Raw genomic sequence first — 13,340 nt, forward strand, 5'->3', positions numbered from 1 at the left:
TCAGCACTTCAGACCCTGCGATGCAGTTCACCGAACCAGCCACGGTGCATTCAGTCATGGTCATTCAATTTCTGTGGAAGTAAAGCGACCTCTTCCAATGATAACCCCCCTACCGCACTTCACGTCGCAGCTGTGCCACCCGAAACGAAAGCTGCCCATTCCAACCTCTGTGCAGGAGAGCCAGTTTAGGGTCACGGGACAGAGGAGGCAGATGGGAAACGTTTATTTCTGGCGCTACACGTCTAAAACTCTAATGCCACACAATAAATAGCGGGTGTGGGGGGCCCTTCTCCCGCAGGGTATGTACACGCCTATGTACACACACACTTTATTTACACGGGGCCGCTGTTTGAGGTGGATGCTTCAGCTGTCTCGGACGACGACCCTGCCGCTCCCGCCGTGGGAACAGCCTCGCCACCTCGCAGATAGGCTGGGATCAGCGTGGCATTCAGCTGGGGCTCCAGAGAGAGCTCTGCACAGATAGGCACACCTTCATTGCTACAATAGTGCACACACGGGGCTTTGAAGTCAAATCGTGAAAATGCTGCTGAACTGCCACACACCTCCACTTGTCACAGCGAAGTGCACACAATCCAAAGCAGCACAGTGTTACCAACTCAATATGTGTGCAAAACTACTACCATGCAGCCATTTTTCTGTCTCAACAACGTCCACACATTGTACACCAAGCCACATAAGTGTTATGACACCACCAAGGCCCCACTTTGCAACGTTGCATTTAATATTCTATTCTCATGCAACATGTAGAGAAGCTGTTGTTAGCAAAAACAACATTCTGCTGCTTTCGGCTTTTGCAGGAGCGTGCCGACAAATGCCAAAAAGATGACACTATACTGATGTCGCCCGAAAATAGAGATTTAGAGAAAGCTGCAGTTTACAATAAGCCTCTTGTTTACGCACCACTTAGACAACTCCCAAATGAGATAATGTGCTCATCAGCCCTGGGTACACAAGGTCACCACGTAACACTGGTCACAACGTAACACTGGTTGTTTACTGAAGTAAATATTTACTGCATTGTATGACTAGCAGAGAAATAAGGCTAAATTAGTTTATTTAATCAGGTCTTTTTGGCTCTTTCAAGTCGAGTGCACTGTATACGCTAAGCCTGTAAGTTTTGTAAGTTAGTCATGCCTATATGCACACTGACATGCTAATATCTGCATGTCATCCAATGTACTGTTAATCGAGTGAGTAGGCATAAGTAATGTACAGGCATGAGCAAAAGTGTGCAGACCACGGTATCTCGCGGCCGAAGGCATCGACGCGCCATGTAGCGATGAGACACCTACTGCGAGGCACATGCGCATCCCGTGGTATCGGTTGGCTTCTCATGTCGCTTTCTCCAACGCGGTTACAGCGCCCGTAGCCAGAATGACAATTGGTGTCACTTTGCTCGCTCCATTAAATAGTCCAGTTTTTTTTAAACATCTGCGACCAGGCCGGTTCCTGCGCCGGGCTCGCGTCATTATTTATATTTGTGGACTAGGAGAACCAAGCATAGCTAGCACTGCAAAAACCTGATGAAGCCAAGCACACAAAATTAAGCTTTCTCAGCTCAGCTTGCCTTTGTCGATGCAAGCTGCATGGTGCTAAAGGTGAAGGCGCGTCCTCGAGCCATCATTGCAGTTTCTTGATGGCGCATTATGTGCCACGTTTCCCATTCTCATAATTTAGATATTTCGTGGCACATCTTCAGACAGAAGAAAACTTGAATTTTGCAGACTGCTTGTGCAGTGCATAATTGCATGAATAATTACTCCGCATTATAAACACATTTAGTCCCAAGAGCGTCCTATGCAGCAACAGATTTCTCAATCAGGCGTGGCTAGATGTAATTTGCATAATTCTGCGGCATCAAACTCGTGCACCTCGAGTGGACTTTGATGTCATGCAAATTACTAGGTAATAATTTTAATTAGTTCTAAGGATAATTAAACTAAGCCTGATGAAACTAGACTCGGCAAGGAATAATTGGTATCTTCCTCAGCTTGGACTCCCTGAGCTCATAAAATTCGTCTTGAATTACTTTATTGTGTTTAATGAGAAGTCAATTACAGCTAATTATAATCCGTTTTTTGATGATGCCATGATCAACCATGCTTAGTCAGACTTACCTATACTTACTTTGGTGTTGCCTAACTTAGTTATCCATAATTAGCCCAATTATACTATGTGAAACTTCAGTGTTTTGGGTGTGTTTAATTGCATATCATGCTAATTTAATTAATCAACCACGATAAATATACATTTTAACTAACACTAATTAGACATCAACGACCCTAAATAGTGTAGAGCCGAAAAGGGTAAATCAATACCTTCCAGGGTTTAGCTTCTTGGGGCTTACTGGGAGGTGGATATGTGGGGTTTAACGTCTCAAAACTACCATATGCTTGTGAGAGACGCCGTAGTGGAGGACTCCGGGAATTACGACCACCTGGGGTTCTTTAACATGCACCCAAATCTAGGCAGATGGGCCTACAGCATTTCCGCCTCCATGGAAAATGCAGCAGCCGAAACCGGGATTCGATCCCCCGAACTGCAGCTTAGCAGCCGAGTACCTTAGCCCCTAGACCAACGCAGCAGGGCACTCATTGGGAAGTCTACTTGCGTTAATTGGCCACGATAAGGTTTGCCTTACTTGGGCTAATTTTGCTCCAGCTACATTGAATGATAGCATGATCAATTATGCTTATTTGAATTGGCTGTACGTGTACATTTCTCAACTCATCTGGGTGCATTGAAGCTTTACTATGCTCAACATAAAAAACAGCAAGTAAAACTGGGCTTAAGAGGGAAGGCTACCAAGGAAGGGCAACTCTTTTGTTTGCAGAGATTTAAAAAGATGTTTGTAGACATTATTTTTGGGCAGGCTAACTATAAAGCCATTTGAATAACCATAAAATTTCATGTATTTAGGTTCACTGGTTCCCAAGTTACGGCCATTTATCAGGATAGTCCACATAGGTGTCTTAGTCAGGCTCTGGTGAATTTAATAAATGTGCTACACCGTGAAATTCACTGTGATCATTCCTGGATGGGTGCTTTAGACTAGGACAGAGCCCCTTTTTTAATTTACTTGCCGAAATGTTTTAGCAGAGCACTGGATTTGGTGTTAGTCATTGAGATTTCATCAATGAAATTCTAATTAATTATCACAAATTACTGATGCAAGAAACTTAAAAAATGGCTTTGTCAGTGTGTAGGCTATTTATAGGGGTACATAATAAAACAAATCTGATAGAAATCAAATGAACGGTTGCAGAGATATCACCAGGCTAAACAGCCTCACTGGCCGAAAAAGTAATTCAGAGAAAACGGACTTTGAAAATTTTGAACACACATTTTGGTCTAAAATGACCTTGCAAAGTAGCTAAAACTGTTCTTTAGGACTCTTTTCCGTTTCCGCCTTTCCTGCTTATGTTGCAGCCGTTCCTGAGCCTTTTTCACACGGAATGGGTCTTTCTCCGCTGCCCGTCGGTTGCCGGCATAGCGCCGAGCTTTGGTTGCACAGCAACCCATTCGCTATACTCCGCGGCCAACTCATTGCATGATCAAAAACGTGTTGGCAAATGCACAGTTGACGACGCGGTGACACTGATTGGGGCCGTAATCACTGCAGTTAGCGAGCGCAACCCATCAGGCACACTTGAGCACGGAACACCAACACCTGCCTCACTTGTGACGACAGAGCGTTGCACCGATTCTCGATGTGGCGATAAGCATCAATGCAGTCATCATCTTGAAGAGACGAAGGAGAAGTTGCTCAGCATCGATGTGACTGTCGCCCACGCGCTGGGGCGTAAACGAGCCTTACCATGCGTACGAGCTTCATCTGACATCCGAACGTCCCAAAACCACCGTATGATTATGAAAGACGTCGTAGTGGAGGGCTCCAAAAATTTCGACTACCTATAGGTTCTGTAACGTGCACCCAAATCCTAGCACACAGGCCTACAGCATTTTCGCAAACATCAAAAATGCAGCCGCTGCAGCAGGGATTCGATCTCCCGACCTGCGGGTCAGCAGCCGAGTACCTTAGCCACTAGACCACCGCGGCGGTGCAATAAAACTATCCTGAATCTCTGCTTGGAATAATTAACACATGCTGAAGTTGGCTGTTACGAAACTTGATTTCTGTTAAATTCATGGGCTGTTACAGTACTTTAAGTGTTGTCTTAAATACAGTAATATCTGGGGTTTTACGTCTCAACAGTACAAGATTATGAGAAACACCACAGTGGAGGGCTCTGCATGACATGGCACAGAAGTTTTATACAGTGGCTTTATCATTTACGTGTCGCACTACAGACTATGTCTCCCTTCCTAAATAGTATTTTTTATTTATTTTAGAAACACTAAGCACACGTACCACACTTGCACAACCAACACAATGACATACAAAGGTAATGCAATGAAAGCATGAACAATTGTAAGCATCTTGACAATAACAACAAGCCTGTAGCGAACACTACTTTCTCGGCAACACGAACAGGCCTTGATGGCCTTCCTTTGCAAAGCTTACGCACTGAAACCAATTTCAGACGAGCGTGACTGTATCGCAGACGAGCGTGACTGTATCGAAATCGGGTAAATCGAATTATCCTTTTTCGAGAACTTTTTTTCTAACATGACAACGCTTTAGTGCAGTAGATGCCATAAACAGAAGAACCTGCGGCTCTTTGCAAAGCTGGTGATAAGAAATAGAGTGAAACGTAGGAAAAATAATCCTTACGTCGCCGTTGTGTACAGCATTTCAAGAAGCCCAGTGAGTGTGATATTGAAAAACAAGGTCGGCATTAGGGCCTAGGGCAGACTACATGAATCCACTGCCTACGAATATGCACAGATACATATAAAAAGTTTGAGGTACAATATACATTGACCTACCTGCCAAATTCAAGGAATATGAATGCAGCAGATTTACAAAACTGTAGGGGGAGGGGGAAAGGAATGCAAATTCAACGTGCCTCTCCCACTTTTTTATTCACAAAAACATCTCCCCACAAACAAAAGCGAGGGGGGGGAGAGAATGCTGATTAGCCCTGTAAGTGCAAACATTGGCGTTGCGATCTTATAATGGCTTAGTGACCATGAACATCGTAAGTAGGGTTTCCCAACTACAGTAGAATCTCAGCTATGCGAATCTAAATGGAGAGAGAAAATATTCCCATCGCCTGAAACTTCATATCCTAAAAAAAAAAACATCCAGGAGATTGCAATTCAACACATATAACCAAGCTTTGCACATAACCTTGCACCCGCAACTACAAACTGCTGAGGAAATGGGGGGTGGTGAGGGAAACGCTTATTGCTGTGAAGGCATCTTTCTTACATTAAAGGGAGCAGTGCTATGAAGCCCGCTCACACACTGAAATTCACACCGGAAATACAATAATTTCATTCTAAGATGTATATAGAATTATGCGATATATTGAAATACCCTCTCCCCCGCCTTTTCGCGAGTTCGATATTGCCAGTTTACCTGTACTTCATTATACCATTTTTGGCTATCAAATATAACCACCAAGAGGCTGCGCTTTTGCTTACAAAATCCAGAACCGAACACTTCAGACCAGCAACGAATATGAATGCCTCGCAGTGTGCTTCCGAATTTTCAACTCTAAATCTATTTTCAGAAGTGAGAAGAACAAAATCTTAAAAGCAGTGATTACTTATTGCAGGCAAGTGCTCTGGAAAAAATACTGCTCTAGTAGCGTAAGAAACAGAACTTTGAAACTGTGCTCATTACTGAGAAAAAAAAATTTCTAGTTTTCATATATTATCAAATTAAATGCCAAGCCTTGAAGAGCCAATAAAATATATTTATAAGCATAGATTCACCCTGAAAAAGTATTTACAGTACGTTTTTAATTCTAGATTTCGTTCCTACAGTACCCCGATGTCACAACATAGAATGAGCTTTGCATCATAGTCTCGCAGATTATGAGGTTTCCTAACCACCCTGCTTTGTGGCTTCGTTGGCAACGCACAAGCTGCTATTTTGAATGTTTTTGGTTAACTCACGTCAACACAACTAGCCATACTGGTGTGTGAAGTCCCCAAAATTGACAATGAAGACCCACATCACAATAATGAGAATGTTGGTAAGTGCGCCTTGCGAGAACTTGAATGTCAAAACAAAATATAAGATCTTACTTCACACTCGCTCACAGCCGTCTTTGTATCCAAGAGGTTTGTATGATAGAATACACTAAACTTTGAAGATTTTTCTCAGTACGTATTAAGGTCTTGAACACAAGTCCAAACAGCCCCCGAGCAAAAAAGAGACCCACCGTGGGGTGTGAAGTCAAAGAGGGGAGGCAGCTCGCGCCCATTAGGCAGCCTGGTGCCCGGTTCCCGTAACTCATTGAAGAAGTTGTGCGCGCAGGCCTGCAGGGGGCCTATGCGTGCACTGGGTGTGTACTCGAGCAGCCGCGAGACCAGTTCGATGGCGTCGCCGGGCGTCCGTGCCCGAAACACCTTGTGCCACGGGTGTGCCTTGATCTGGGGAAACTTGAACTCCGTGTAGTTGCGGTTCATCTCGCGGATCTGCTCCTTAGAGGGCGTGCCCAACACCTTGATGATCTCCACCAGCTGGTCAACACCGCTGTCCCCGGGAAAAATGGGCTGGCCCAGCAGTAGCTCGGCCAGCACACAACCCGCCGACCACACGTCAATCATGGTCGTGTAGTCTGTCGCACCAAAGATCAGTTCTGGGGCCCGGTAGTAGCGCGAGCAGATGTACGACACGTTGGGCTCACCCTTGATTAGCAGCTTGGCGCTACAATGGTGAGAAGGAGAGTGCGAGAGTCATTATAAGACAGTTCGACAGTGGCCTTTGTTGAAAAACAAGACTGGCCACTTTTACAGTGAAGCAGTTTAAACCTTTGCAAATTACTTTTGACCATGTAAACAAAGCTATCCTTATCATGAAACACCTCTACCTTATATGGCATCTAAAGTTGCTTAGCAACATTTTGGGTACTTTATACCATATCAAGGGGTGGCAAAGGCTAGTTTTGGTGAGGAGGAGGGAAATGAGGGAGAGCAATGCCACTAGCTGCACTGTTTCTTCAGTCGCTACACAACCAGTGCGTAGCTTCCCCAGTTTCATTTGCCTCTGACCTCTGAATATAGGAATCCATATAAATATGATGCTGTGGCTTTGACGTGGTAACAAGTGACATAGGGTCTCCAAGGAAATGTAACGAGTATATTGGGTATGTTTATGTGGGACGTTAATTGCGTTGCACTAGACCAACGAGTGGCTTCAAGGCACACGACCACATTGATCGCCCACCGTACACTGTCCTATCAAGCAGGTCACAATGCAATGCAATGGCAACGCCAACCAGACAGCACAACCACTCATTGACAGGTGCCTTTAGGCCTATGTTTTCTTTTCTGCCAAACACACTAGAATGCATTCCCACTGAATTTGCTTTGTTCAAGTGCTCATCAAAACTTCCCAACATTTTTCGCCCCCCAACATCCTGATGCCAGGGTAATCTTGCAAGTCAGCCATAGCTCAAGACAGTGAGCAAAGTCACAAATTCAATAACAACATTTTAAACACCACGAGTGGTTATTTTAACCCTTTCAGGGTCAATTTATCTCTTCATAGACTACATCACCTCATTTTAACAGTTTGTTATTTTCAAAAATAGTTGAAAAGCTTAAAATAAAGGTTGTTAAGAAAAGTCACAGGGACTCCTGCGAAAGCAGAATGACAGATTTCACAAATCGTGAGAAGGGCTGCTGGCATCACTACCAATTCTCAGCGTTGCTGAAGGGAAGGTAAATCTGTGTTAAGTGCCTTTCAGGTAAAAAAAGAAGTATACGTTTTTGTAATTACCTGCTGCAGCTACAAACACCACAAAGGTAGAGCTTTCTGCTGCGCCATAAAAGAAAAAGTAAGTCGAGAAAAATCTGTCGTCGATCCCTTAAAGTAGGATCAGTACTGCTTTATGTTGCTGCTGCTGCCTCATGCTTTCAATACTGAACATCCACTCTTACGACACTCCACACATGCTTTGCAGAGTAAACAAATTAAATTGAAAGGAGAAGAAGATTACACGGGTGCTCAACACCTTTCGAGGCCCTGTCAAAAGTTTTCAGTATAAGGCTTCCATATCGCTAAGGTCACTTTTACTGCATTTATATAATGACTGGACGATGTGCAAGAAAAGCAAAGTAGTATGAAAACCAACCTCAAAATGTTAGTCCCTCACTCCATTCATGATAAGGCGTTTCCAACTATGCCCATGTTGCACAAAACAGAACGCACGACCATCAATGCCAGCAGATTGCATTTCAAGTGGAAAGCAAGTCAAATTGATGCTAATTTACAATAGAAAGCAGGCTGCACAGACTACGAAGTTCATGAGATTCAAAATTTTTTTGAGAATGCTGTTCCAGGACTTTAAAAGGCCTTGAACACATACTTTTAAATTTCAAGGGATAACCCGTAAGCACGAATTTTTCTGAGCATTTCTAAGATTCTAGCTTGGCATATTATTGCCAAATGGCTGCTATGCTGAGGGCACCATGTTCAAAAACTGTATGTTACACTAACACTGTCACCAAACACCTAGTATGCTATACAGATCGGCGTAAATTTAAAAATGTTCTTCCGATTCAGTGAACAAACACAAAGAAAATAGGTAAAACCCAAAGTTATCTTTGTAAAGGACGCTCGTTTCATTCTTTAACTACTACAAGTTCCCCCCGATATGATGAATGGCACAAAAATAATTCTAACCTTACCCACAAGTACATTTCGAAAAAAATAAAAACGGGCAATAAGCACAGGATGTGATGAAGTGGATTGTGTTAATGACTTGTGAAGACTCCTGCTTTCGTTTCTATCTTTATTTTGTTTCGAGGTACATTTACAGGGGCAGGAGACAGAAACTAGTTTTTACCCTACTAAATTTACACCTGCAAGACATAGCACTGGTCCATCGCTATTACAACCAGTTATGCCTAATGCATTGCATGCACCTATACTATAAACAACATACTTTATTCGCTAAGTGAATCATCAGTCTTCCGACATTTTTAAAGAAACAGGACGTGTGTTGTGACGAGATTGGGGGCAATCAGATGCACTCAAAATGCTCGTTACTCCCCTATTTATATGGCAAGCTGGACAACTGCAGTAAAAACCACTAAATGGAATTCTAATTACTCCGTAAATGCAGTCCATAGTTTTGTTCTAGTTAAACCCTTTGTAAGGTAGTACTTTGATTTATTTTTTAGAATTTGCAGAACAACATTCAGGACGACTTAAAAAAAATGTTTGGCACCATTTTGAAAAAAGTCAGCGAAATAGGTTCCGAGAAAAAAAAATGACACATATAACAAACACCGTCTTCATAATGTGGCATAAGAAGTATGCATGTGCATTACTGTCCTCTGAAAAATTTTCAGAAAGGAGAAAAATATTCAAACAGAAGCATTATATAGAAACTTAATGAGGCCATTAACATTTCAAATTGTTTTAAGCATTTAATATACAATGTGACTTGGTATTTGCTGCACAGATAGTTTGTGCATTTATGCTGAGCACATGTGAAGGCAACCTGCTGCAGCCACACATTAGCCAATGAAATTTTGCAACTACTGCAATTAGCTGCTCATAAAGTGGTGTGTGGCCTGTGCATATAAAACCTCCACTACAAAACAAAAAAAAGGAGATAATGCCCATGTGTAACCACGCCAATGCAGTAGCTGGCAATGCGGTAGAAGCCAAAATCAAGGGGAAAAATGGTTTGTTGAAGAAAACTGCATAATAAGGGCAGTGAAAATGTCTAGTGTTGCAAGTGAATAGCTAGGTTTCGTTTAGTAAATGAGCAACTTTACAGACATATTGAAGTAATGTTTTAAAGGCACATATTTAGGCCACTGCAACAGGTAGCAAGAAGTAGTAAAGCACATGCAAAATTAATTCGGTGTCTGCATCACATGCCATAGTGAAACGAAAATCAATATAGCCTTCTTTCATACCTTGGTAGATGGTAACAAAAGCAATGCCAGTTTTGATCATCTTTTTTTTAACACGAGTTTTTAAATGTTGGCATCCTCATTGGAAGCTATGCTGGGTTAATTACGAGCAGCAAGAAAACGATTGTACAGCAAAAAGGCACAACGTAATGCAATGTTGCACAATAGAAACAATAAGTGCCAACTGAAGCATCACGTGTAAGGTCGCACCACTGATATGATGTGTGGTAGATAAGATAACGACAGCAGCCGTTTTGTAGCTGTGGGTGTGACCCTCGGGAGCTATGATGGCGGTTATGGCACTGGAAATGTGTGCGAAGAACAGGGAGAGACGGCCACTGTTGCAATGGATCTCGGTGACGGCAGTTCTAACTGAGGTTCAAAGAGAATGGGCCTAACTCCCAATATTTCCTCTTGCCCTGTTCCACAAACCAACCTGTGCAAATTGAAATTATGCAAAAAGATTCCAGTTTTGAACCACGAGTTCACTGCATAGTATAGCAGTGAAAATTGTAGGTAAGCAGTAAAAATAAATACATTATTTTATTGGTTACACCTACAACAAGAAGAAACAAAATGGAACTTAACTACAAATACTAAAATACTGTTCTTGGAAATAATGTCACCTTTCTACGTAACTGAATGTAAGTGGCTTAGGTATCCATACTTTTGCAATCAGCTTTCAAGGAATTAGCCCCCAATTTGACGTAGTCGTGTGTTATACCACAAATGATAAAAAATGAAATGCATTGCAAATAGTGCAATAAGGAAAATTCAAGATGCAGCTCAAAATGGACCGCAATGCATCCCTTCTTGGCTTTAGAGCTTAGGCATGGGAGTGCCATTTGCATTGTAATAAATGTATATACATGGTTATTAAATATGGAAGCACTAAAAAAATGAGTTAAGATATGACAGCCACAGCACAAGTGCTTTGGATGTGACTTTGGTTATTTCTTCCATGAAAGCCGATCTTTAAATGCTGATACGTAGAAATTCGTTTTAAGGACAGACTTCAAACGCATTATGTCCCTGAATGCATTAATGAAGATTAACAAGTCTTCTTTCGTATGGCAATCTTGCAAGCAACACCAAGTCATCAATGCAATGAGTACTGCAATGAGTACAAATGGAATACTTGTGCAGAAGAGAAGTACTATGAATAAATGTGAAGAAACAATTTTTCACACAGGAGCTGTTCACATATTCATCATGCATGTGTCCAGAACAAATACATGAACTTCATGGTTTAAATGAAAAGCAAGAACTTCTGGCTGATGCATGTTTTCACGATCATCATTCGTTGTGCTTTGCAAAATATTTTCAATCCATTGTGAGAAGTTCAAACTGTTGTGGCATTTGTGGCCCCGAAATCAAAAGAATTCAAAAAGCCAACCACAACAGCACTCCACACAACCTCCTCAACTCGAAACACAAAGATCCCATCGCAACACTCAAGAGAAAAGTAGTAGTGCCATGAATATACAAGTTTTGCTAAGTTGCCATAAAGATCATGCTAGATAACGGTTTTGAATTTGATCGCAAAGCAACGATGAAAAGAGGCGCCGGGTGCTTCTTAAGCAACATATATTATGCAAACAGTCTTTCTTAACTTGCGGACATAAATCAATGCCCAGAGAGGGACCAACAGCAGATCCACCAACGCATCCACACTGATGAAGCCTTCACACAGCTAGCTGTCGACACAGCATCAACTGACTAGTATAAGATAAGGATTTAAGGCACATTCGAAACCCGCACAAATGTACCTGTGTCTAAAGCTTGGCAAGAACAACCAGCCCAGGTTTCTGCACACTGTGAAACTGTTTGTAATGATAAAAAGTTACGTGCCTTTATTCCATTTCCTGCATATCGCTATGCTGCTTCCTGTCCATATTGTGCGACTGAAGTGACAGGTTTCCACTGAGTTATTAGTGTATCTGTTACACATGCAACTTTATGCACTGCCCGTCTCACCTGCCAAAGTCGCACAGCTTGAGGACTCCCGTCTCGGGGTCAAGGAGCAGGTTCTGCGGTTTGATGTCTCGATGGCAGATGCCCAGAGAGTGGATGTATGCCAGACTTCTGAACAGCTGGTACATGTAGAGCTGCACAAGGAGACGAGCACATGTTAGCGTCCCCGCATGCTGCAGCAGCCACGCAGATGGGTCTCACCTTGATAAAGGAGATCGGGATGGTCTGCTTGGACTTGCTGTAGTGGCGTGCCACCCGGTACACAGTTTCGGGGATGTACTCGAGCACCAGGTTCAGGTACACCTCGTCTTTCTTGTCGCCGCTCGAGTAGAAGAAGTACTTGAGCTTCACTATGTTACAGTGGTCCAGGCGGCGCATGATCTGCAGCTCGCGATTCTTGAAGCGCTTGTCCTGCAGCACCTTTTTGATGGCCACCAGTTGGCCAGAGTCGAGCAGCCGCGCCTGGTACACCACCCCGAAGGAGCCATTGCCGATCACCTTGGTGTCGCAGTAAGACACCTCCTGCGGCCGGTCCGGCCCCTGGCCCGGGGTGGCCAGCACCGTGGTCACCTTGGCGCCGTCCTTGCCTGCGCGCCGAGCCACGGGCACTGGAGATTCGCACGACCCGGGGGCCGATGCCGCCGCGCCCGCGAACACCACCACTTACCGGGCACCAGGTCGAGCTCGTTTATGATATTGGTAGCCAGATCCAGATCCGAATCTAACGTGGCGCAGTGCCCGATCCCCCATGGGCATGCAAGAAAGAGACAGAGAGGACGACGCGCTGTGCCACGCTGCCCCCCGCCCTGCTTTTTTTTTTTTTTTTCTACGATCGCGAGTCACCGGCCCCGCCGCGCTGCGCCATGTTACGAGGAACGTTAGGCTTACGATTTGTACTTACTGGTTATTTTCACTCCAGCGAGAAAATTCGGCTGTTGAGGCTGCTTGTTCCCTTCAGCAAAGGAAGTCGTCCTCGGCCGTCCACTCATTATAACGTAAGCTTTAGAAGATCGGAGTTCCTTGTGACTTCTACATCACGCTTCTTCGGCAGACGGCAGTGCTGTTTAGGCCTAGCATTCAGCTGTCGATACCGCACCGTCTGCCCTACACAGTCACTCGAGGCCGACCTCGTCCGGGCTCAGGCCTCCGGGTGACCATGTTTGCTGGTTTCGACTCGACTCCGTAGCACGGCGCCGGGCTTGTCTTCGATAACCAGCGGTACTCCGGCGGTAACGTAACTCCGTACGCGCAGCGCTCAGGCATTGACCTAAACGTCACCCTCGGCTCGCGTTCGGGATTCGTCGGCTGTTCTCGGAGAAGTTTCGAAACGAGTCGGA

The 13,340-nt window shown here is 43.9% G+C and overlaps 1 protein-coding gene across 2 annotated transcripts; it reads right to left on the minus strand.

Annotated features, from left to right (window-relative positions):
- Positions 1–206: 206 nt before the first annotated feature.
- On the minus strand, positions 207–13,274 carry LOC119172071 (glycogen synthase kinase-3 beta). 2 transcript variants are annotated; one of them, XM_037423048.2, is made up of 6 exons: positions 12,905–13,255; positions 12,671–12,724; positions 12,205–12,590; positions 12,007–12,137; positions 6,318–6,805; positions 207–472 (listed from the first exon to the last, which is right to left on the minus strand). In XM_037423048.2, the coding sequence occupies exons 1-6, from the start codon at positions 12,990–12,992 to the stop codon at positions 333–335; spliced, it is 1,287 nt and encodes a 428-aa protein (XP_037278945.1). In that variant the 5' UTR covers positions 12,993–13,255; the 3' UTR covers positions 207–332. The 2 variants fall into 2 exon arrangements, with proteins under 2 accessions (XP_037278945.1, XP_075748992.1); XM_075892877.1 differs by lacking the exon at positions 12,671–12,724 and having other exon boundaries at positions 12,905–13,274.
- Positions 13,275–13,340: the final 66 nt, after the last annotated feature.

Source organism: Rhipicephalus microplus, chromosome 4 (assembly GCF_043290135.1).
Source record: "Rhipicephalus microplus isolate Deutch F79 chromosome 4, USDA_Rmic, whole genome shotgun sequence".
Taxonomy (NCBI): domain Eukaryota; kingdom Metazoa; phylum Arthropoda; class Arachnida; order Ixodida; family Ixodidae; genus Rhipicephalus; species Rhipicephalus microplus.